Source organism: Lates calcarifer, linkage group LG17, assembly GCF_001640805.2.
Source record: "Lates calcarifer isolate ASB-BC8 linkage group LG17, TLL_Latcal_v3, whole genome shotgun sequence".
NCBI classification, from domain to species: domain Eukaryota; kingdom Metazoa; phylum Chordata; class Actinopteri; family Centropomidae; genus Lates; species Lates calcarifer.
Genome location: NC_066849.1, coordinates 8,181,942 through 8,208,545, shown reverse-complemented (window position 1 = coordinate 8,208,545; position 26,604 = coordinate 8,181,942). Strand labels below are relative to the sequence as shown.

Below are 26,604 nucleotides of genomic sequence, written 5' to 3'. Positions count from 1 at the left end.
TTGTTACTACGTTACTATGTTACTATGCTTGTTACATACATCCGCTAAAAGTAATACTGTGGGTGCTGTGGCTCCAAAGCAAATCGCAGAGCTGGTGATTCCCGACTGTAGTTTGTGTGTGTGACAGATGTTGGTCTAATGAAGTCTGTGAGTAATGTCAGTTTTGTCATATTTTTATGTGTCTGACATGGATTTATGTTCTAAAATGTTCATGGTGTAATAAACCTCATTTAATATGTAAAGAAATGCTAAGAATTATTTGTACCATGATCCATGTCTTAGTTATGCATGAGTATCTCCTTCCTCAGTCACTCTTCTTTTAAACCACTGCAGTTGTTAATCAGTTGTGAGTTAGCTGTTAGTCATCCTGCACAGTTAATGACACTTAAACCCCTGCCTTCTTGGTTGTGACTAAGGCATTTGAAAAATTACATTAGATTAGAAAACGATTCACTCGACACTCGTGAATCACTTTTTTCATACACTTTCTTTGAGAAATATTAAAATACATTTCATAAGACACTTTTTTCCCTTTAGCAAATGAAGCTAAAAGTTCTCATAGCATAAAAGAGTGATACACCTGGACACTTGCCTCCATGTAAACATCACTCTCTTCAGTCTTCATTCCTCTCTCTGTCTGACTCTCTCTGATCCCTTGTGCCACCAACATGCAAGTGTGAATGTTTAAATGGGTATTACACACTCATCTGTGTCTGTTGACATGACGCAGCTTAATGTTTACTGTATGAGACATGACAAAGAAATGACCCTCTTAGTACAAGATACACGTGTATTGTAACACAATGGACACATTGTGAGGCTTTGCACATAGAGCAGTTTTTCGTACATATTGTTCATCATCGTTGTTCAGTGTCAGCTTCTGAGCCAACAACTGGATTGAGCTGCAATACAGAAAATATCAAAGTATCTGTTAAATTGGCAAATGCTCAAAGTTGTGACCTTTGCAAAACCTCACTCTGAGAAACAAAATGTAGCCTCACCTGTGGAGGCCATCTTACTGTGACCCAGTGTATTACATTCCGCGAGATTATGTCACCGCACTTCACAGTATTGTGACTCAAACGACCCTGAACAACACAGTGAAGGGAGGAGAGAGCTTCACAGTATGAAAAGCACTTTCTCTCTCAATGCAGGATGAAGGTTTCCAGGCCATTATTTCATGTAACAGTGTAAAAGGGCTTTCATAATGGACTTCTTTCCTCCTTTTCTCCTCTCCTCTTCCCTCCTCTTCCCTCCTCTTCCTCTCCTTTCCGTGGCCAAACTGCATCTTTCTGCATACTAAGCAGGGCCCCATACGGCCCAATTTGCACTGCCCAATTTACTGGTGTCGATTCTGATTTGTTGGAGGAAAAGCTGAGGCCTTCTCCCTGATCCCCGCGCTGTGGGGGTGTGGGGCACAAGAGGGGGTGAGGGTGAGGGGAAACTGGAGGTGGCTTGGCTGAACCACATCAACAACACACACATTTACACATATACACTGTATACACACATTTGCGCAACCACGTCCACGCACACGCACACAATCCTGCATGGGATGGAAAGCCAAACACACACACATCACATTTGAGATGTACAGCTCACAGTCACACAGCTATAACCCCCAGAGAGATTGGGGGGGGGCTGCGAGAGATGAAGGGAGAGAAGGAGGAAAGGATGGGTGGAGGGAGAGTCAGTGCACTGACAGGACTGTGACAGGGCTTAATTACCAAGCGAGTGCTGCGCACTGGAAGCAATTTCTAAGGATTGTTGTCATTTGAATAGATTAAAACGCCCTTTCACTGGACTAAGCTGTCTCACTGCAGGCTTGCCTCTGCTGTGGATTAAAAGTCCAAGTCAAATCAAAGAGAAGGAGACGCATAGAGGGGCAGAGATGAAGGGATAGAGACAGGGCATTGTCACAGGGGGCATTTAAAGCAAGATTGCACTGGAGAAAGAAAAGGACGGAGGAGAGGGCCAGATGGGGAAATGTATTATGTAGATCTTGTGGGCTGCAAGACACAAGGAGGAATTTTTGTGTGTGCGCATACAAAAGGAAAAAAAATAATGGTGGTATCCCTCCTCTTAGTCCGAAATCCTCCTACTCCTTTCCTGTGCAAGACTATTATTCTTTTGCAGCTGTCGACTGTGGGTGTTTGACGATTAAAAAAAGCCACATTTCTCTTCCTACATGGATTTTCTATTGACTAATCACTGTCTTTTTCAATTACCCCCACCACCACCACCACCACCCTTCTCTTTCCCCCCATCCTCCTACCCCTCACCCCTGTAAACCTGCAGACACAGAGGGCTGCGAGCACATGTGGAGGAAGTTCCACGGCCACTGCTACAGGTACTTCACCCGCAGACACACCTGGGAGGACGCCGAGAAGGACTGCAGGGAGCACAGTGGCCACTTGGCCAGCATCCACAGCCTGGCTGAGCAGAACTTTATTAGAGGTGGGTGGAGGTTGCGGAGAATGAGAGGACAAGGACAGACTTGGCACAGACACAGGTGTAGCCTGTGTAAGTGTTTGTTCTTATCTGATTACACAGCAGGAAATCTTAAATTTGGCAGATAAGTTTGGGCATGCAGATTTCCATAAGTAGAAAAGGCCTATTCATCATCTGCAGTGTTAGGTGACTGCTAGTGGGAGCATTTCCAAGGTTTGACAGACATAGAAATCTCCTGGTTGAATCAACATGAGCTATGTGTGGTTGTATTTAAGTACCATGGTGCTTTGAGCTAAATGCTAACGCTAGCATAGGCAACATACTTGCAAAGACATGTTGATGATAAGTGGAAGTATTGTTTACTATGTTGAAGATCTTAGTTTAACATGTCAACATTTTCATAATTAGCACTAAAGTGCAGTCGAGGCTGGTGAAAATATCAGTTTTTCAAGTTGGTCATAAACCACAATATTGGATAGTACTGGAATGAAAATGTTGATGTTGGCTTTAAATCAAGTGTTAAGGGATTATCAGAGTTATTAGAATTTGTCCTAAAGAGGGGGGTATATGAGTGGATGTGCCAAATTGGCAATGTATCCAATCCATTGTTGAGATGTTTCAGCCTGGGCCAAAGTGGCGGACCAACAGTCAATGTTGCCATCCACTGAGCCATACTGCTAGCATAGCTAAAAACATTGCCAGCACTATATTAGCAACTGAGTTAGAAAATATCTAGGTTTTTTCCAAAGAAATGTCACTATAACATGTACATTGTGAGGAGAGAAGTCAGCTACCACTCTTAACGTCTGTTACATGCATAGTTAACGGCGAGCAAGGAGCTGAAGCTAACGATTATTCTTTGAAACCTGCTGATACATTGTTCAGTTCAGATCAGCTCACTTTCAGATTACGATTCAGTGTAACATGAACCGAGCAGCTGTGGTGCTGTTTTTTGTTCCTTTTTGCAATAACAATGTGTTTCGAATATGCTACAGCTCTGATTGACTTGTCTAATTAGCTTTTTCTCCATAGCAACTGCAGCGGAGGCAGAGTTGGGTGTAGTTGTTTTTAGAGCCATCCATCTTGCCAGACTGACATGAAAAATATGAAGTTTAACCATAGTATGGTTAAATTATCAATGTAACATTGTTCTGTGTTAAGGAAAACTGAGGATCTAAAATGTAATGTGATATAAAAATACTTATGAAACTAGCTGCTCTTCCTACTTCACAGCTCTATAACTCACAAAATATCTGGTGACTCTCACAGTCACCAATCACATTTACACAAGACACAAATCAGTTTAAATAACGTCAGTGGCCTTTATAATCTAACCAGTTCTCACTCTATGACAAACTGCTTTTACTGGCTGTTGATTTATATCTACTCCTCTACTTTATTATTACCATACTTGGTGATGGCACCCCTTGTCTTATGTGTATTCCATAACTCAGTGATAAATGTCTGTCTGGTTCAGCACTGAACGGCCCTTGAAGGGGTTTATTGCAGTCCCTGCTGAAAAACTCCCTGAGGAGCCAAGCCCGTTCGGCCAAACGAATGTGTTGCACCATTTGTTGCAATGAAATGGTGCTACAGGCTCTGATGTAAGTGTCTGTGACACAACATTTAATATACTATCATATTCTTTCTTCCAATGTGATTTGTTGTGAAACAGGTGAGAAATCCTCACAGCGGGTGAGGTAACTGGATTTGTGTCCAGGGAAGGAATGCAAGCATCAATATGTTGAAATTGGATGACCAGTTTTGAGATAAAAATTGCTCTTGATTTAATTTAAGTACTTGCTGATTTGTGTGAAAAAGAAACTGTCGCATGACTTGGGCTGCTTTACCTACCCATTGCTAGATTTCAGTTTTGATAATAAATATTTGAATTGAATGTCCGATGATGAGGTTTTCGTGTCAAGTAATTTTAGAATGACATTTATTCAAGATTTTTAGTGATAGTATTCACCAAATATCTTGCTCTGGTTGTCTGAACCATCTGCTATTGATTGTGTTTCCCTATGTAGCAAAGCCAACCCATCTGTTAGTTCATGTTGTCCTGAATTATTTGCAAATCTTATTTGAATTTTTGGCACAGGAGTGAAGATGGAACATTGCTACACTTGTGTTTTAATGCAAGCTTTTTAGGGGTTCTTCATAGACTTAAATATTTGGCCACAAAGAGCGGTTTATCTGTGCCAGGCAGAATTACCATGCTAATATCCATACAGTCTTTCTTTGGTGCCTCATAAACCTTCATCTCCTCATTCTTAGCTTCTTGCCCCCTGGCAGTGTTCCACAGCCACTTGTGTTGTAATAAGGCCAGATCACCAGCAGCAAGCTTGTAATATTGGATCCACCCTCTGTCTCGGACAGATGCCAGGACGTTGCTATCCATCTAGCACCCATCTTTCTTCTACACGCACACAGTTACCAAAAAGTGTGTTTAATCGCCTCGAAAATGGACGTCTCCACCCCTGCAATAAGGGTTATCAGAGCCATTAGGAAGATTAATGGGCCTGGTAATGATGTTAATCAGATACACCATGATTGAAATTCCATTACATATGTGCACGCACATGCACGCGCCTGTATGACCATGCCACAGATCCCCCCCCACACACACACACACAAATGAGATTAACCCACAACGGCCATTAGCAGGGCATCATAGACAGAAACAGCATATCTCTATTCTTGCCCGTCTCTCGGTTGAGGCCGAAGAGAGAAAATCTCAGAGATGTGTCTGCTGACGTTCAGCTCCAGGGCCGAGTGTTGCACAAAGAAGAATAACCTGAAGCACAATATGTAATATTAATGAGCACGCTACCAATTTTACACAGTTTATAACTCACGAGCGGTGCCACTGAACCTGTGAAAACTGTTTTACAATGATTTCTGTGACGCTGGAGGAGCCTTGTGAGATCAGCTTTTATAACAGAAAGCCTGTGTTACAAACTGGGCATGTGGAATCTAAAAGCTGTGGGCATTTATTAGACACAGATAGACTACTGAAAAAAATCTGTTGGTTGGAAGTTTAAGATCCAGTATTTCTGAGATTTGACCCATACTAGGGTCTATATGCTGTATGTATAAAAACAAAATGTAACAAAATGCAATGGAAACCGACTGAGTGGATTAATCATGATGTACATGAAGGATGTGATAGTTTAGTGGCAGCTGACTGGAGAATTTGCACCACCATCTGTGGATCGCGACATGCTCAGCTCCAAACATTCATGCAACAGCAGTGGACTGAAATTCACACATGCACATTTTCTATTATAGATTTTCTGGACAGTCAGACATTTGGATGGAGACCTATCTAATATCTCCGTAAAAGATCATTCCTCATTTTGAGTCTGTGCCAGAGAGGGGTTGATTTTAGTGTCTAGACCCATAGTTTTTTTTTTTTCTATTAGATTGTATGATATTCTTAGGTGCTTACTCTAGTTCTTTCTGTTTAAGTCCATTAATGAATTTCTCCCTGTGAATTTCCTCTTACTCAGGCCTGAGCCATGACAACACCTGGATCGGGTTAAATGATCGTACAGTGGAGGATGACTTTCAGTGGACAGACAAGATGGACCTGGTGAGGAACCAGTTGTGGCTGTTTTGTCTGTTGATCCGGTGGAATTTAAGGCGCTTGAGAAACAGAAACAAAATAATATTTGTCAAGGATAACAACAAAGCAGGGAGGCTCATTATTGCAACTTGAAACATCCTGAGCAGCAGTTTGTTGCACTTACTGTAGGTTCCATGTTGTTCTGCGCAGGATGTAGAGTTGTGTTCTCATTTTCCATGATTACATACAACACCAAAAGATGAAAACAAAAGAGAAAATTAGGGAAGAAAAATGAAGAATGCCCTAAACAGAACTGATTATAGTAGACTTGCAAGATCACTGATTAATGTGTGGTGTCAAGAAAATCATGTTTAATTGCAGTTTTAAAAAGGAAGAGTAGATTTATTTTGTCTAACTAGATCTGTTTTGCGTGTACGTGTGTGTGTGTGTGTGTGTGTGTGCGTGTGTGCGCAGCAATATGAGAACTGGCGTGAAAACCAGCCAGACAACTTCTTCGCTGGAGGAGAGGACTGCGTGGTTATGATTTCTCATGAGAATGGCAAATGGAATGACGTGCCCTGCAACTACAATCTGCCCTACGTCTGCAAGAAGGGAACAGGTGAGAACAGCGAGGTGGATGGAGGGAGAGGAGAAGAGTGGCATGGAGTGTGCTGCAGCTTCAACAGGTGATTAAGATGACTGACAGTGAGGTGAGGAGGCAGAGAGTGGCAGGGTATAAAGGAGGAACACTGAAATAGAGAAAAACGCTGCGAGGAGTGAGAGACATCAGATTTAAAGAGTGTGACAGTGAGGGATCGGACAGAGGGAGGCAGAGGGAGCAGGAGGAAAAGGGCAAATGAGAAGAAACCTTGCCCTGCTGTCAGCTCATTAGTCTGAAATCCTATAAGGTCTTTAAAGGAGAATCATAGGATAGAAAGGTGATCAAATATTCTTGAGACTGTGTTTTTTTTGTAGGTGAAGCAGCTCTTAAGTGTCGCAGCCTGTCTCTGCTAAAGCACAGAGTCTGACTGCACATTTACCTTCAGGTGATTCTGAGCGTACCGGCTGTGTCAAACTTTACATTACACACGGTCTCCTTGCGGTTGGAGAGATTAGCACAGAGCCTCTTCAATCAGTCTACGTACTTAAGATTCATACTCATTTACTGCTCACCAGCACTCCTCCTTCTATCTCTCATCATCCTTCCAGGTCGACTTTAAAAAGTTCTCTGCGCACTTCTCATATAAGGCTCCATTTCCCCTGCCAAATGTTCTGTTTTAGTAAGGTGAAGCACGTCTGGAGGCAGTACATACTTTCTGCTTTATGTCCAGGATATTTAAACTCAGCAAAACGAGATGAGCAAACTTACTGGTTGGTTAAGTTCGTATATACACTGTTACCTCAGCTTCACGTCCCCTGTTGCCGCTGCCCGTTCTTGGCGCTGGAGTTAGGCCACTACATGCTCCTCCGAGAGCCTGTTAGAGCTTATTTTTTGCCGCACATTTGCATGCAGGTCAGACTTATGACCAATGGCAAGAAGACAGACGTATTAATAGCTAGGTAGAAATTAGCAGGCTGGCATGAGAGGCTTGTTTAAAGAAATACTGGGACACAAAAAGCCACCAGTGGCTGCGTTCCCCACACTTTCCCTGGAGCTTAGAACAAGACTTTGCAACTTTGTGTTTTTGCTGTAGATCAGGGCCTGTGTTTATCAAGCTGGTAAAAGTGAAATCTTTTGACTTAAATGGAAGATAAAAGTAAAAATCCTTCACTTTAAGTCCTGGTCACAAACTTAACTTAAATTTGGGATTATGCAAATAATGCCATCTTGATCTGGAAATGGACAGTCGATGAAGATATTATTCAGCTAATAATCAGCTAATTTATATCTTTACTGCGTAGGTTTAAAGTCTTTTGGGAGCTCATTAAGCCTTTATTACAGACAGTGGAGAGATGAAAATGAGGGAGAGAAAGATGCAGCACAGATCTCCGACCGCACTCAAACTGAGGAGGTTGCAGTTCATGGTTGGTATCTTCACCCCTAAGCTACAGGGTGGTGCCCCTACTGGGTGTGTTTAACCTAAATACCTCAGAGCCAAACAGAATAGCTTCCCTCATCATCGTTCTTCATTGCTGAATATTGGACGAGCCTGAATTTAAAAGTCTCAGAGGCTTTCCCTATGGTCATTAAGTTAATTTAAGCAAATTATTTGTGCTTTACCAGATGGTTTTGTCATCAGGAGCCACAAGCGTAAAGAACGTACTTCCAAAGCCTCGAGCGATGAGCACGTCTCCAGAAACATCCTGTTCTATTCTTGTATGAAAAGAAAGGTATTTCCCTCACAAGCAAGGTGTTGCACCACCTCTGATGCAAACTGTCACAAGTCCCCAGCATCCAGCCCACCTCTGACCTTAATCAGTCAGTTACAATCACCAACATCTTTTCATCTTCCCCCTCCCGCTTCCCCGTCAGCCTCTTCTTCACTCCAAGTAACCCCATGTAATATCTTGTCTTATCAGTGGAGTCTGTCAGCTCCACACTGAGTATTCTCTGCCTGATTTCCAATGCTCGCACTCATGCGATCTGTTTGTGTGCTCGTCAGCATCACCCCCCCCACCCCCACCCCACACCCGCCCGTGACTGATGAGGCGATAACAGCAGCATGTGAGCCTATCAGACACCTTAATCAGTTGTCCCAGGGCCTGTCAGGGTGACGTGTGATGCAGATTGGGATGATATGTTTGCTTTTTTTTCCCCAAAGAACTGAAAAGAGGTGAGACTGTCATCTGATGAGATGATGGTCAGATTTCAGGGAAAGAGAGCCAGACTCATCATGCATATTGTGTGTACATATCACTCGCACAAGCCTCAAATCATCAATCAAATGCTTATTGAAAACTGCTGATTTTGCCCTCAGCCCTGATTTTCTCCAGATTTTAATCAGGAATTGCCAAAGATCTTTGAATAGAGCTTTCTAGTCAGCTAAATATCTGAAAAGCTGAAAAAGCTGAAAATGTGGACGGACTCCTCCAGCTGTTGCGCTGTGTTGCTGCCTGTTCATCGTCTGTTGTACAAATATTTTCACATCATTAAAACATGGTCTACAGGCCAATCAGAGTACAGAAACTTTTGCAAATAAGATACAGTGAGCTTTGTAACCGGGGGTGACATTCATATTAATGAGCAAAGCATTTGTAGGATTAAATACACGTGTTTCAACATTCAGAAGCAGTATTTGATTGCTGGATCAACATTGTATAATGAAGGATAAAGAAAAACATTAGATTTAATGGAGAACAGTTGCACAGATTGAGTTTTACATTTACATTTGGATTATACTGAGGGGAGAGTCACATAGTCTTCTGCCTCCAAGCTCTTCCAGCGTGGATGGGCGGGAGTTTACCCACAACAGGACATGTAAGTATTATGAAATTATTCCACGATTTTGATGGGTTATTATGTACAGAGAGAGGAAATCTAATTTTGCATGACATTCTCAGCCCATTCTCAGGGTGCTTTGGGAAATGATAGGCTGTTGTCAATGCCTTTAGCAGCTGATGTGTGCATTGGTGTGTAACGTAATCATTGTGGGTTACACATAGCCCTGCCATTTCTGAAGTGTATTTTGACATAAAGGGGAAAAGCTATTTTTATTTCCGTGTGAATTAGCCATCCAGCTAGAGCGTTAGTGTCACACACAAGGCCCTCAAGTAACTGACATTTTTGTTTGTAAGGGACTAGGGGGGAAAAAGACAGGTTCACCTGGGTGTGGGGAAAGTGTTTGCTTGTGGCTGAGAAAGTGCACATATTTTGTGCTGATGATGAATCTGGTCACAGAGAGGAGGTAGGAGAGGATGTAGGTCCTCTTCACCAGTCCCACCTGAGCAACCACAGTCATGCCCACGTGACAATATCGTTTTGTAGACATTTTCCTCATTTTGTAGACATTGCTGCTACAGAGAGTTACAGCCTCCACAGGGAGTTGTGTGCCGGGGCACACCAGGCCTCCAGTGAGCTGCTCTCTTGCTACACTACACTGCTCACCAGCTGAAAGACAAACTGTGAACCTTTGAACACATTTGGTGCTGAAATTTTGAAAATGTATCCATAAATCTGTGTCCAACACATATGGATGTTCACCATTTTGTGGAAATATACTAATTTGCTTTTTGTGTCAATACCACACTCATGTCCTGTGCCATAAGCACAGTGCTGTGGGTGACCGCGTACCTTAGCATAAAGATTGGAAGCCAGGAGACAGTTGCAAATGTCTGCTGTGAAAGGGGCTTGCTGGCTTGCTTTGATTCAAATAATCTAGAAGAGAAATCTTACATCTGATATTGTCTTGTTCTCCATCCATTGTCTCTTTATATTAATAATATTTACTTCTCCTTTTTTATTGCTTTTTGAGTGATACAGATGTTCTGTGGGGATGTACAGGTCATGATAATGTAATTAATGACATGTAAACTGTAAAACATACAAGGAAAAGTATAGACACAATGTGGTTTACAGCCGCTTTTTAAACCATTATTTTTGCTGTGCATGGTGTACAATAATCTAAACAATCACCATTCCTTCCTTCCTCTCTGTCAGCTGGTCTGAGCAGCTGTCGCTGGCACCTCAGCAAACATACACACGCATATTCAACTGCTGCCGTTTGTTTTTTAATACACTAGATAGCATTTGTCCAGCATCTACTGTTTCCATGTGAGACTCACTCCCTGTAGTGTCTCAGTGAGAGTGCACACACACTTTCATGTCTCTCTGATTCATTCTAACATGATTGCTGGTAGGTGTGCGGATGCTTTGAGGCAAGTGGGGAAGTGCTGAGAGGAACCAGCATCTAACAGTCTGCAGTTCTGCCCGTGCCTCTAACTCACTAGTGACTACCCCCTGACACACAGACACAGGCACACAGTTACAGAAAACATCTCTCCAAACAAGCTTAAGCATGGAAACTGTATGTAACCTGCACAGAGTAAACCAAAGTTCATTCTAACAAACGTGTAAGCAAAAATCACCTATTTACACAACCATCAGACAGAACCCAACTGACACAAGTCCAGTATTTATTCTCCTTTTTGCTCTGTGTTTTGTCTCCACCAGCCCCTAAGGTGGAATATCTGGCTTAGCTTAAATAACAAGTTTTTAGCATAAATGGTCCTATGTTCACCAGCTAGTCGCTAACTTATCTATCTGCTGGTGCTGGACAGGTAGTGTACAGATCCTTTTTTTGCTGAAAACAACTACTGATGAGAGCGGTAAGACTGAACCTAACCAATAAAGTTACAGACTAAACCCAAAATAAGAGTAGAGTAGAGTTGAGAGATGATTCTCTGTATATGAGCAACACCTTTCACACTGCACTTAGTCATTCGATACATTATTGATATAAGAATATTGATTAGTGCAACTTTAAGTATAGTATGTAGTTTGAGAGTTTTGGGAAATTGTTCAGAATTTTCAGAATCTGCCTGCACACATAAAGCAACCCACAGTAGGAGAGAGTGTAGAGGGAACATGCATATTTTTCTTTAAGCTAATTTCCTCGTGTAAGAAAAATCATTGTCTGACAGTGTGTGTGACTCATCTGCTATCAGACACACACAGAAACTCCAGCAGTGGCTGAATGTTTAGTGTTAAATGATGAGTGCCTAAAAATCCACGCTGATATTTTGTATTTAAGTGATTTAAGTCACAGCTTAAAAGACTGAGAAGAGCTTTGGAGAACTTTGGAAAAGCACATTTTTATGGGCTTCTTTCCCTAAAAAACCAAGGTCTTCTCTCAGTTGCAGCCCTGTACGCCCCTTAGGCTTTATTCAGCAAGAAACCTTTTCTGACTTAAAGCGTCATAAAATCATCCAAAGCTCCATTTGCTTTTTCTGAGTTTAGTGACATTTTCTGTAATCCTTACTTCAATACATTCTGACTTTACTTGCCCCCTTCTGTGAGAAATCATTCAATGTTGTTCACAGGTGAGGGCTAATGGAAAACTGCCTTTTAGCCTTCCATTTGTGCGGAGTCAGGCGTTGTCTCAAGTGAGGAGGGAAGTGCTTATTGCCCCTTCCTTCCACAACACATTAAACTGTAAATGTGGCATTAAACCTTTCATCAGAGTTAATGACATTGCTTTCTCTTATTAAGAATTTAAGAGGTATTAGGACAAGGACAAGGGGATTAAGAGGGACTGTAAACATTTTCTGATTGCTGATTAAGTCCTCTCATGAGCACTTTCACCACTGAAGTGTGTAAATCAAGGATGGAATCAGTTGTAGTTTTTGGTGTTGGCAAAATAGGTGTATTTGTTAGGGGTTGGTGTACAAGTCAGGACTGATGGGTCGTCAGCTGAGTATGGTGATGGCTCTGTGTAATCTTAAGCAGAGGCTACATTTACTGTAGGATTCACCACAATAAAGGCACAATTTTAAGAAAAAAATGTGAATATTATTTGGACGTGTTGCTGCCAGTCGCTTCATCGGTTGTTGTGTCCACATGACCAGAGGGAAAACCGTGGATTGAAACTAATGTTGAGTTCTCACTTCAGACATTTTATCCTGTCAAACACAAGTGTAGCTAATAACTAAATTAGTAGCTGCGTTACATTGCAATAATTGCTAGAGCAAAGCAACCATTACCATTATTAATTTCCCTTTTCTTTTCCTGCTATGACAAGTCAAAATGTCTGCTGAGAAATAAAAGCTCTGTGATTCTCAATGATGTTGTAATGCGAGAGTGCTCTGATGCTCGCAAAGCTATCAAGGTTCAGGTCAACATGATTTATTCAGAAACCAGAATAAAAGATGGACAGACATTCAACAGGTAAGAAAAGAAAAACTGATGCAGATTAAACAAATAAAGGAACAAGTGAATGAATACATATTTCAATGAAATTCAACTTGGCTTCTTTTGTTACTCCCACGCTGTTTTTACTAGTTGATAAAAACACATTCAGTGTTACAATCCTGCTCTTTCTTCTCAGTTGAAAATCTCCTTAGCAGTGCACTGAATATGCAACAAAGCTTCTTCCACCTCTAACTATTTTAATAATGGGCTCAGCAGCCGTGTACTTCAGTGACTCATGACAGCATAGCACACGTAACATGAAGTCAAACTTTATACTGGATACAATGCTATTCAAGGTGCTGACATAAAACTCAAAACCTGACATGCACCAATGATACATGATTTTGGTGCATATTATCATAAAAGTCAGGAGGCACTTGGGCTTCAGCTGCATGACTGCCATCTAGGGATCCCCAGAGTTACTACACATTCACCTGCTGCCTCCGCTGAGAGGAGACCGGCACCCCCCTGACAGGAGAATATCAGTGAAGTTGTTGCAAGTCCTGCCCCGAGGCTTGTCCATCCTGTCAGTCTCAGACCGGAGTGTCAGTCTTCTCTCCATCTCAGCTCGTGTAAACATTTTTCTGATTCTGCCTCAACTCTTTACTTGTCCAAAACGCTGTGTTGCTTTGACAGCCGCCCACTCGCTCACAGACTTGGATAGACACATTAATGTCCTGCAGACATTAAATCCACATTTTGATGTTTGTGCTGTGGCTGGTTTTCTGAGTGGAGTTTTAGCCAAGATATTGTCCTGCAGTGTGTGTGTGTGTCCTCAAAGTCAGGATACACACTGAATAAACCATTAGAGGCATTTAAATGTTTTAATGAAGCATGCTGATAAGGTGAATGCAGGTAAAAGTCTTTATCGTGTATGCACTTCCTTTATTAAGTATGTTCTAATCCCACAGGAGCACATGCAAATAAACAGAAGTGAACAACCTGATTAATAGTCTGTATCTCTCTGTCCCCACAGTGCTTTGTGGAGCCCCTCCCCCCGTGGATAATGCCTTTCTGATTGGTCGGAAGCGCTCTCACTATGACATCCACTCTGTAGTGCGCTATCAGTGCGCCGACGGCTTCCTGCAGCGCCACGTGCCCACTGCTAAGTGTCGCGCCAACGGCAAGTGGGACCGACCTAAAATCATCTGCATAAAATGTGAGTTTTACACAGCAGGATTTTCACAGAGACAACAAGGCTAAAAGCGGTATTTCCATTTGTTAGGTCATTTTTCACATTTACATTTTTTTTCTTATTTTTAGCACGCGCACCACCTTAGGTCCACAAGACTGCACCTCCTACATTAACTGCCCCCGGGAGCTTCTGTCACCATGTGCGTTCAGGCTTCCCATCCCGGCTCTCATTATTAATAATTGCAAGCAAAAAGATAACTGTGGTTGCAGACTGAATTAAATCCCCTGGGCTTACTTAGAAGTGTTAGGGTCTCCTTTGAAGTGTTTCATGCTTGAGGTGGGAGGTTTTTTTTTTTCCCCCAGACAAATTTTTGCAATGGGCTGACCGTCCATGGAATACAAAGGCTGTGTGCTAAAAAACTAAAACTGTTCAAGTGAAATATGACTTTTACTCTCTGTATCTTATGAGAGCTTTTGGGCACATAAAAACACAGCAGCAAATATTCCTGTATCTGCTCAGAGACTTTTTTCAGATGGAGCGAAATGATGACACTACAGTGTCATTGCAGACAGAAGCCCCTTATTTTAGCAATGTAGCATCTAAAATCAGCAATAACATGCTTTTATTATGCAACTGTCGCACACCTTATCTCCTGTGAGCCTTAAACTAAACTCAAAATAAATGTTTTTTTTTCTAAAATGATTTGAAAGGACTCACCCTGACTATGACAAAATACACAGAATACATGTCATAAGTTTTCAGCATAATTTCTTGCTTCTTCAGAGATATGAAGGGATGATATATATAAATATTCAACAAACCGAGCCTTGTATTTCATTTCACTCTTCTCACAATGTGACAGTAATGATGAAATACTGAAATAATGTAGCTGCTGTTCAAAGTGATAAAGATTCCTTTGCTTATGACTCTTTATCTTTGGACAGAGTTGTTTTTATGGCCCAGAGTTATAGCGTCGTTATCATTCATTGCAGACGACATGCCTTTGTTGGCAAAATCCAAAGAAGGGACAGAGCAACCTAATTTGGCAGTACACCCCAGGAACGAGCTTACACTGAGGCTGTGAGTGGGTGGCTAGCTCCGGTGTGCTCTCGCTAAAGGCGCCCAGTCGACTGGATGTGAGATAAAACAGATTCCTTCAGTGCAGTGGAAACAGTTAAACCATCTACAGAGAACATGTGGTTTTGACCTTCCTGCTTTTTGATCCCTTTTTCCCTTCACCTCTTACCTGGTTTCAGCTCCCTGCAAATGCTTCTGATGCTTGTCAGTGATTCATCTCCCTCTTACATCAGTTTTCCATTCCTGCCTTTCATCTTATTTCAGCTCTGACTCACGTCTTTAATAAATCGTCTGCCCCTTTTTTTTTCTTTTTTTTTTTTCCTTTTTTCTTATTTCACTGTCTCATTCTTATGTTCTATTTGCTCCACCAGCCCGGCGAGCCCACCGTTACCGGCGCCACCACCACAAGGGCAGGAGGGAGCGCAGGAAGCACAAGAGGCACGGCCACAGGGAGGGAGGCCACCACGGAGGAGAGCCGGGCCAGGGTCACAACCACGCCCACTTCTGAACCAAAAAAATTAAAAAAAAAACAACCCATCCCCTTTCCTTTTCCTCCTCTGCTGCCAACTGCAGTTTGCCTGTCTCCCTGTCATCCACATTTCCCCCAAACGCTTCTTCACAACCTTACAGCCCAGAACTCTCTAACCCTCCCCTCTCCTGCCTCCCTGCACTGCCCCGCCGTGCCCTTAGCTCCACCCTCTGGCTCTCCAAGTCAGCCTGTATCATAGTTAATTCTGAGGCCTGCCAACGCGCTGCCGGGCGTCACCAGGACAATAAAAAATCCCTTTGTACTCTTTTTACTTTCTTTTCTCTGTTTTAACTTTCTTGTCTTAACCTGTCTGTCTCTCCACCTACCCCACACCCACCCCCACCACCCCCTCCCACTTGACCCAGTTACTCTTCCTTCGAGCTCAACAATGACCTGAAACATGGGGCTACACTGACCTGTTTTTGGAAAAAAAATAAATAAATAAAAAACCTTTGCGATCCACACCGAACAATCTTTGGAGAGAAGTGGTTTAGTACAAACTGTAAATAGGGACAACATCGCTGAAAAATGCTGTATCAAAATCAGACGAGTCAAGGAAGACATCATGTTGACTTGAGCCTTTTGTCTGTTAAACACACACATTATTTTTTACAAATACTCAGTGTTTATTTCTTGACTCTGCTGCTTTTGGTTTGCTCTTTGTAAGACATTGTACTTGACTTACAGCGACATGGAGTTATTCTGAAACAGATTTCATTGTTTTTCTTTGAATCAGAGGCAGTTGTAATTGAATTATTTGATTGTTAGTGTTGTATCTTCTTGTCAGTGTTAAGACAGTTACTTTAGATGCTAAACCCCCAGAGGAAAATGGAAAACACATCTCAATTCAGTTTCATCACGTCACATTACACATCAGTCACTTTTCAGAAGTTGCTGAAAAGCCACACCTCGTCGTTGTCAAGGGTTAATCTGAATGTTTGATGTCAGTTTGTCTCAGCTCAGCTCAGCATACCCACATTTCCTTCAGCGTTTCTCATCGTTCGTGCTTCTGTAGGAAATGTGTGCTGTGAATTAATCAAGGTGATGCAGCGGGGCAAAGCTCATCTGTTTCTCCTTTATGTTGGAGTTTTGCTTCTTTGGTCTGATAAAGAGAAATTATTCTGTCAACCAGGCATGAGATATACAGAGGGAGGCGGAGCAGGTTATTTATCCAGATCCAGTGGCCTCCTCATTTGTCACTGCAAGCACAAGATATGACAAGTCCATGCAGAGTCTGGGCGCACTGCAAAAAAAAAAAAAAAAAAAAATTACATATATGTAACTTAAAGTTCAACATTGTCTCTTCATGTAGCTCTGTTTTGGACAAACAACTGCCTGCTGCAGCTGTAAGTAACATGGATGAGAGCAGTGATACTAAATTAAAACAACATTGCAGGCCATAAAAACAAAACAGTTTCGTTCAAAAATGCTAAAACGTTTCATTGAGTTGGGGATGAGTTGCATATCCTCATTTGATCCGGTATCAACATAACTTTATTGATTGGAGCAGATTTAAACATCAGATTAAATGACTTGTGATATTTTTTGCAGTGCACAGTACTCTGCCCATATAACCAGCCCTCTAAACCAGGATGGGTTGGACATGTGGTGGAGAGCAGACATGAGAGCTAGCAGAGACTAATTCTGGTGACTGTAGGATCATGAATCAAAGGAGTGCACACAGGGTACGAGGATGAATATAAGTCAGAGGAGACGGAGATGTTGAGATCTTTCTCATCTCAGTGTGTGCTTTTCTGTGAGCTCTGCGTGTGTGTGTGTGTGTGTGTGTGTTTATGATTGAAGATGTTGACAGTGGTTGGAAGTCCCAGAGGATGATGATAGAGAGGGTCAGAGGAGATTAAGGCTTCCCCATTTCTGGGGCAGACTGAGTCTCACAGCGGTTCACACCTGTGCTTTCTCCTGCCTCGTGTCCTGCTTTAAAGAGGGGATTGAGACGGATAGAACAAGCGCTTTGCTCTCTTTTCCTTCCACTTTACTGCCGGGGTTAAATTGCTGTTTTTTAAAGCTAGCACTTGAGCTTTTGGAGCTTCTGGGATTATGTCCCAAACACTGACTCCGGCACTTTTATCCTTTATGTTACTCCATCTTGTTCTGCTTTTTCCTTCACCACCTCTTTTAGCACTTTTCATTTATCTTCCTCACTCGATTTTCTTTTTACTGCCACTGTCTTTTTACAGCAGAAAAATTGCAGAGGATGAGCACACTGAAATTTAGTTTAACCAGCTCTTTATTGGAGAAAGAATACACACAGAGTTTTCAGCAGCTTTTCAAACATCTTATAAAAAAAGAACACTAAAGCAGGATTGGATTTTATATATATATATATATATATAGCCACGTGAGGTAAGAAAATCAATCCTGTGCACATTAACTCTCTTGCCTTTATTTGTCCCTTCTCACCTTGGCAATGACAACACTCCTCTGCACAGAGAAGAATAGTGAACCTACACCCCTGTATCAGTTTAATTAATCAACTGCATGCCTAATTAACAAGCCGCATTATCTTCAGAACCACAGAGCCGTGATGACAAGGGAAGGGTTATGTTGACGGACAGCCAGTGGAAGGTTTAGGGTGACGGACAGGAGGCTCAGAGAACTGTCACAGCCGTCAAACCCCTGTCGTTTCATAGATGTCAGAATGCTTTTTTTTTTTCCTCTCTGGGAAAATGGATTGACCATGGGTGGATGAATGAAAGGGCAGACAGAAGCCCCTCTCACAGTTATTCAGATCTGAGTTGATGCCCTGAGACAGTGTAATTACAGTTGTGTAAGGCCTCAGCAATGTCACAGGCAATGAAAAACTTTCTAAAGAATGATGTGATGAAGTGATAAGGAATGGAACTCGGGCTAGAAAATAGCAAGAGGAGACAAATTTGGACCAAATTAAATGTAAAAGTCTACTTGTTCAACTAATGTTTAATTTGCTCTTCTGTCTCATGTGGTTACTTTTTCCGCCTCTGCAAAGATTACTAGGTCTACAACAAAAATACCACAGATTTATGTAAATCGTTCATCTTTAATGAGGTGCTTTCCGCTGATAATGTTCTGTTTTTGTCATTAAGTTTGAAAAGTTTGACCTGACTTCTTAAACCAGACATCCAAAATAAAATAGACACCGGATAAAAAGCTGTTGTTTGTGTGGAGTTTTCTCCCAGTAATGGAACAGCTTGCTTTTGGCACATCCTCGGGGACTGGTCACTTTCTCTTCTGTGTTTTTTTGAAGGTGTTAGGCTTTCTCACAGCATCTCTCTCACAATAACTCTTTTTAAGTATTGACTGCATGAAAACAAAACATTCTTCCTCACATTTTTCCCTCTTCAGATTTCAAACACGCTGACCCTCGCTCTCAGAAGTGTCTGTCTCTCATTGCTTTTTACTCTCCTTCTCATCTCCTCCACTTGCAGCCCCCTCTCCCTTCCCCTCGTTGGTCTTTCTAGTCGTAGTCCTGAAGGCAGGCAGGCAGACAGCAATGAAGCCTTATAACTGCGAGTCTTAATTATGAAGATGAGTGACTTAAGAGAGGGTGCTGCCAGCTGGTTCTTGGCTCAGCGGTGAGCCTGAGGGGAGAGCAGCGGGCGAAGCATTGAAAGTCTTCGCAGCCAGCAGGCCTCTTCTCAGGCTGAACCACCTATCCTAATTGTGACCTAGTCATCCCCCTCACTCACAGCTCACAGCTGAGGACTTTTAAGCTTGGCTGAGATGAGATAAGAGCAGGGGATCAAAAGGGAGTGCGCACAGCATCTCTGTGTTCTTGTGGCTGTGACAGTCTGTATAAACAGCTACAGCGGGAGCACGGCTCGGTTACATTTGTATATGTTGCGAGGGAGTGTGTGTCTCACTGAATCAGTGTGTGAGAGGTCAGTTAACTGTGGGTGTCCTTGTGTCTCAGCAGGTTGGTGCAACAGCTTTCATAACCACAAATACTAATTCTTTTTACACAACCGGGCAAAACAAATTAAAATAAGAAATTGTCGTGGTGAGAAGGGAAAAAAACAAAGTGGGATTGGAGGGCCAAAGAAGCTGCACTCTCACCAGCTCATGATCCATGGACAAAGTTGAAAACATGGAGATAAAGAAGCAGTAGTGTCCTTGTGCTGCAGAGTACAGTCAGTCGGCCCTGTAGTATTATAAATGCTCCTGAACAGGTTAGCAATTTCAGCTTGCATTTGGAAAGGCTAACAAAAAAACACAGAAGTCTCCAAACCATGTATTTGCAGTGTCGTTCTCATTGCAGCCCAGTGTGCGCCACCGCCATGTTGACAAATCCAAAGCTTGACAGACCCGCCGTGCTGAGTTAACTTTTGTTAAGATATGATGGGACAGTCACTGGTCGTGCTGGGAAGAAGGGTTTAGCGGAGGGTCAGCTCTGATCCGATCAATTAACGATGCAGTAACTGCTTATGATGTTTCAAGAGGATGGGTGAGTTGGTTGTAAGATCTCACCCTGCCTGTTTATTTACTGTCAAGAGAAATAAGTGACAGGTGACTGTGTGTATGCATGTGTGTGTAGGACCTTGTTTCCCTGTGTGTGGGTCCATGTGCAAACAGTGTGAAAGATAGCTGAGAATCTCTGTTTCCCCAACGTACTGTACCGACCTTTCCCTGACTGTAAACCTGAGGCATTTGAACGCAGCGCTCGTCAGCAATGACAACCTGATAAGAGTGGCGGAGGCTGTTGTCCTTAGTCGCACACAGACAGACTATTGATTTCGTGATTAGGCTGTCTGTCTTGGGTTCCTATTAAGTCTGTCGATGGCATTGACGGCACAGTGGCGTCGACTGACCACTGGATGTTTTCTAAATGACAAGAAAACAGACTAACATTGTTCACAGCACTCCTCTGCTCCGCTGTGAGCGAGCAAGTTGTGTACTCTCTCATGTAACTGGTTCCACTCAGATATCATTTCTGCATCATTATCCTCTTTTCTTATTCTTATCCATCTCACAGACCTTTCAAAACTCTTTCCTTTTCAGTTGTGGACTGCTGCATCACCTCTTAACTGGTCAGTATCTAATGTATAGGCACACCCCTAGTGGTATTTGTATGACATCGCATCTCTGTCTGATATTGAGCTGAGACTATTTGTCATTGTCGAGAGAGCGGTTGTATTCTGTTGGGATGGATGGATGGATGGATGAGTGGAGACATGTTGCAGTGAGAGAATGAGTAATGAAAGAGACAAACGCAGAACAGAAACCAATGACAAACACTCCTCTGTGATGTAAATACTCTGAGGTTTATCTTTTCCTTTTTTTATTTAAATCCATTTAAACTCTGGGTGTGTTTGTTGCTTAGCCTCTCTGGACCATATTCATACAGCCTCTGTAGAAAACCCCCTCAACTCCCTCTTTCTGTTCCCTCAAACACACACACACACACACACACATGTATCAGAAAAAAACACACACAGCCGCTCTGGTCAAAACACACACTTTGCAGGAGAGCCACAAGCAACGTGTTTACCATCCACACAAACATCACCTCTTTGGCTCAGTTCCCCTGCACAACACTTCAGTTTGCGGGCTAGCTGTGTGTTCACATCCTCTGCGAGCACAGACACAATGTAACTGCAACTGAGCCCGTCTACAGCTGTGTGAATGTGGTCCACAAGTGTTTATTCATATTTATTGATGTATGTTCTTATAAATTCCAGTCCTGTCATTGTATTATATTCTTTACAAGACAAATGATCATTAAAGGAAACCCTTGTTTGGATCCGTTATCTGGCTTGGTTGCAGTGGTTATTTGTGTTCACTTCATTTTAATTGATTTAAAGCTTGAAGTATGTGTTTTTACAGCTGCCATAATGTCTTTGAAGAGGATTTGGTATAACAATAACAATAATAACTTTATTTGTATAGTACTCCTCATAAAGGATGACTCCAGTATTTTTAACCTGGGCCATGCTTTGGGGTGTAAATGATTGATAGGGACAGATTTTTTTGGAATCAGTGGTTCAGTATACGGTGTACCTCACCACCATGAACAGCTGCTACAATGTAAGCCAATGTCCACATCAAAGTACATCCAATAAAGTGCTGGTGTGTTGCTACTCAGATTGTAATTATAAGTGTCTGACAACATTATGGATAGGATTCTTACAGAGATGGATCTTTTTATTAAAGAGTAAGATCCTTTTTGTTCAACCAAAAACATCATTATATATTGCTACCAGACTCCATTGACAAAACAGTAATCTTACCAAGCCCAACACAGGAGCTGCTGGAATATTACTGTTTGTTTTCAAAAACACCAGTGTTATCCTTTAACTGCTTTAACAAAAGACACGAGTGACAGTAGTAAAATTATACAGTAAAAAAGTAAAACTAGATAAATGAAATAAGGTAATAAAATAAAAAATATATTTAAACTTATCCAGTGGCTACTAGATAATACAAGTCAGTTAAAAGTTGTGTTAGCCTAGCATGAATACTGGAAACAGGAAAACCGCTGACCTGTTTAATCTGTACAAAAGCCCAGGTTTAAAAATTACAATTTGCAAACAAAATACTCTGATCAAAGTTTTAAACCCAGGGCATCTACAAGGCCTAACACTTGAAATGATTATGTGCTGAAAAAGAAACACACTGATGTAGCCAAGGGCAGTATTCCTCATTTCCACACACCAGTTTGTGTAGAGTGATTGTATCGACCGGTTTGTCAAAAGTTTGTTGTTTGCCTGAGAAGTGAAAGCAAATAAATAAATAAAGAAATGTTTTCTCTCTCAGCCATTCAAATGTGTCCTCTCTTTGCTACCATCATATTCCTCTGTACATGAGTGATGTGGTTTTGCCCTGAGCTGCTGAGCTGATTTTTTTTCTGTTGGAGAACAATCTGCGCCTCTCTGACCTTCATGTGCTGAAGAGATGCATCTCCAAATCTCTTTGGATTAGGTTAAAATATTTTTCTTCTGCCAAGATATCAATAAAACTAATACAATTTTGCCCCCCCCCTCCCCATTTTTTATATATCCCAACTCCCTGGCTGCATACAGTCAAAGCAAACGGAGCAGGTCGCCGAGGGCAAATCCCTCAGCGGCACAAGTGAAAAAGAGTAGGAGGAAGAGAGGGAGAGGAAGGAGGAGACAGACAAGTGAGAAGGAGGTGGGGGGATCAAAGGTAAGGGGAATGGAGGGAAAAGGGCAAAAGTGGAAAGAGAAAGAATGAGAGGGATTTTTGTTTTGGCAGCAAACAGTTTGTGAATACGCCTACTGTTGTACTGTGTAACCTCAGAGACCTTCACTTCACCCGAACTTCCTCTGATGAGATGAATCTGAGAGCCCTCTTTTATCAATGGGTGGTTTCATTGCCTCACAGCATAGTCTCCTGTAACCCCCCCATCTCTCTCTCTCTCTCTCTCCTCTCTCTCTCTGTCATTCTCCCTGCCTCGTTCTCCCCTCCCTCTCATCTCCTTTTGATATGTGACTCACTCATTTCATTATTATTCAGAAACACCGGAAGAAGCCACACTGCCGGGTTCTGTTTTTCGTCGACAATCAATCACACTGAATATAGCATCTCTTTTACATCCCTCCTCCTCTGCTCTGGCTGGCTTAATGTTTTGGGTTTTTTTTTTCTGCTCAGCTCACTGAATTCCAAGGACAGTGCTCATTAAGGCTGCTTACCGGGGAGTTTCTCTTAAATTAGCTGAAAATGACCTTCAGCTCTCTTCTGTTTGCCGTGCAGCAGCAAGAGATTGGTCGCAACCGCTCTGGGTGGCACTCCAGACAATCGCTAACATTATGTCCCAAACCCTGAAATGTTTGGCTCCAGGGACCAGCATGCACTTCATGTCCGTGAGGCTTATAAAACGTACCCATGCAGCACAGAACTTTCTCATAACACCCAGTGAAAACATACTGCTGATATTCCATATTTGTCCTGATTTCTGTAATACAAGTTGGCTTTGAAATGAGCAGATAAATTAAAGGCGTGAAAAGACTGCTCATCATAACCTTGTTCTTGGGTCGATATCAGGCTCATCTGGCAGGCATGGTGAATCGATGGGGATCTCTGGCATTATCCTGCATTATCTCCTAATGACGCTGCCAAAGTTCAAGAAGATTATGAAAAGCAACAAGGGGTTTAGCATCATCTTAGGCCTGACAGTCTCCTACTCAACCTCGAAGCTGCTCTGCCTCCTCTTCCTTCCAGAATTACTGTCTGTCTTTATCTCTCACATAAACATAAGAGGCTGGAGGCAAAAACACACTTGTTTTTTTTCTCTCTCTCTCTCTCTTCTCCACACACACACATACAGCACACGCACACCAAGCTGCTTATCCGAATCAAAAAAAGGATTAATATGCATCGTAACCCTGTTTATCTTCTTCATCTTTATTGCAGCCAGGTTGTTGAATAGCTTCACCCATGAATCTGCATTCACACCCGTCCTAATTACGACTGCAGATGGCGACGCGTCGGCTCACTAACAGCTTCTTTTACAGTTGTACGTGTTTGCATGTGTGTGTGTGTGTGTTCATGATTCAGAACTGAGGAGCAAAGCCAGCAAAAACATCAGTATGAGCCAGGTCTTTCATACACCGTCGCCCTCGCATTCTGCTCTGCCAGCTGTGTGTACACTGTGCAGTGTTTTGTTATATGACCCTGACTGACTATCTGGAAATCTGGCTTTATTAAGCCGCTTTTAGCACATCTCTCAACAGTGCTGGAAAGCAATGAAGTAAGTACATTTACTCAGGTACTGTATGTACTTTACTGTTCCCATTTTATGTTTGTTACTTCAACTTCACCGCATTTCAGAGGGAGATAATGTACTTTTTTTAGATTTACACATAGCTTAAAACCATAACCATAACGTGTAAATGTACTTAGTCATATTTCATCACGCATATGTGGCCAACACCCATGGACTTATAAGACACAGAAAATACAGTTGTCGTTTCTCTTACAAAAAGGCATCCCCTCCAAAAATGTAACTTGAGCTGAACTAGGAGAAACCATCAGAAACGAAAGACATTTTACTACAAAGTAAAGGAATAATACGTGAAATGGACTTTGTCTTCAGTTTCACCTAAATCACATAACAAAAGCCTTTTCTCTTCATTGACTCACTAAACTAGATTTGTACAGCTAACGGTAACGCGCACTCTAAACACAACCATTTTGCACTCTGTTTACTTTTCATACTTAAAATACATTTTGCTGACAACACAAGTAGTTTCACTTAAACCTGCAACAAACAACACTGATACATCATCACCTTTTAAGTTCATATGGTGAACTTGTTAGCAAATGGTTTCTGAACATCTGACAGATGTAAACCCAATATTCACTCTCTTTTAGTTCTGTTTGGTCCCTACCAACATCTGAGGGAAATATCTATCTAGTCTATCTAATCTAAGTAAGACTTTGAATGCAAGTCTGTACTGTTATTTACTATAACTAAAGGATCTGAGTACTACCACCACTGTCTCTCCACAGCTGGATTTTCACATCTTGGAGGCAGAAAGGTGAGGAAAGCTTCTTTATTTCACTCTCAGCTTTTTCAGATTTCTCCTGTTATTTAATACTTATTGTGCTCGGTACTTGAGGCTATACAGTGTATGGAGAAAATGGCAGTGCAGTGTGTTAGGGCCTAAAGATCTAATGAAATATTCAATCAGAAAGCTGTGTGATATAGCCACTAAACAGGCAGTAAGTGTGACTGTATCTACAAACTAAACACAGGGATATCTTAACAGTTTTTAAGGTCAGAAGTTTGGGCTTTGCTTTCCTCAGGGATGTCACTTCAAGTTCCTCAGAAGATAAAAGTGCACAGAGGCCATGAAGTCAATTGTAGGTGTTGTGGGAGAAGGTTTTGTGACCGAGGTGAGATAAGGTTCTGTGGTTTGTGTACCTCTGGAGCCACTCAGTTCCTGTTTTCCCCTGCAGGTCCACAATAGCTCACTGACCAGCCAATCTCTGCATGCTGGTGCAAGGCCAGATACCCTTGAGTTCTTCCTGCATTTCCCCAGCATTCTGCATTCCAGCCATTTTCTCCCTTTCCCTACTTTCTCCTCTTATCTTTCTGCCTTCATTTTATTCCCTCAAACCCCTTTCTCCCACCTATCTCTCTTCCACACTTCTTATTCTCTCTGTTGCTTTCCCTGCCTGCCTTTCTCTCTGTCCTTCCCTGTGACTTTGTGTTTCTGCTGAGGCTGCCTCCTTTCCTTCATGTCTTCTGACAGACACATAAACACACACACACACACACACATACATACATATCCATCCACATACACACACACACACATATATCTATCCACATATACACACACACACATCTACAACCTCATTCCCACACAAATGGTTTGAACTGTTTCATTAACCTCCCACTATTCTCTTTCGACCCAATCCTGGATTGTTGAAAGCGCCTGGTGGGTAAACCAGCGTGACTCACTCTTGATGTGGTGAGTGTGACGGCTCGCTACCAGAGAGGAGAGCTAATGGAAAGATGGAGGTTGGACCGTGCTAAAAAAAAAAAAAAAAAAGCACACTTTTCTTTAGAGGCATCTATAGATGACAGGGCAAACCCTCCCATTCATTAACCACAGTGCACTCCATTAGATGGTTAACACTTTTCAATTAACTCAACACTGCTGCCTGTTTAATATGCCCCGCACTCTGGGGGAAACCTCTCACAATTTGGCCAATTACCCATCTCCACAAACCAACTGCTTTCAATGCAGAATATGTATCAGCAGCAGCGTGCTCCAGCCGAATTTCACACAGAATGCATAAGGCATTAAGGGAGATCGTTTATGGAGATAGGGTAATTTCAGGAGCTATTTCCCATGGGCTAATGTTGTATAGATATGGTGTCTGTGTTGTGTGTTCAATCATAACAATGGTGAGGTCTGATGCAAAGTAAAAACTTAATTCCTGTGGGGATAATGTCCAAACACACTGTCAACAAAATAACTTGTGCCTAGACATTTGAAGAGAGGGATACAGGATGGATTTCTCCAGTTTCC

At 42.1% G+C, this 26,604-nt stretch overlaps 1 protein-coding gene across 1 annotated transcript in view; it reads left to right on the top strand.

Annotated features, from left to right (window-relative positions):
- ncanb (neurocan b) overlaps nucleotides 1-21,351 on the top strand; it is a 137,987-nt gene extending 116,636 nt beyond the window's left edge. Inside the window, 5 exon segments of the mRNA XM_051077077.1 lie at nucleotides 2,299-2,457; nucleotides 5,964-6,046; nucleotides 6,494-6,638; nucleotides 13,843-14,025; nucleotides 15,450-21,351. Coding sequence (XP_050933034.1) covers nucleotides 2,299-2,457; nucleotides 5,964-6,046; nucleotides 6,494-6,638; nucleotides 13,843-14,025; nucleotides 15,450-15,586 — 707 coding nt within the window. The 3' untranslated portion in view covers nucleotides 15,587-21,351.
- The last annotated feature ends 5,253 nt before the right edge of the window (nucleotides 21,352-26,604 follow it).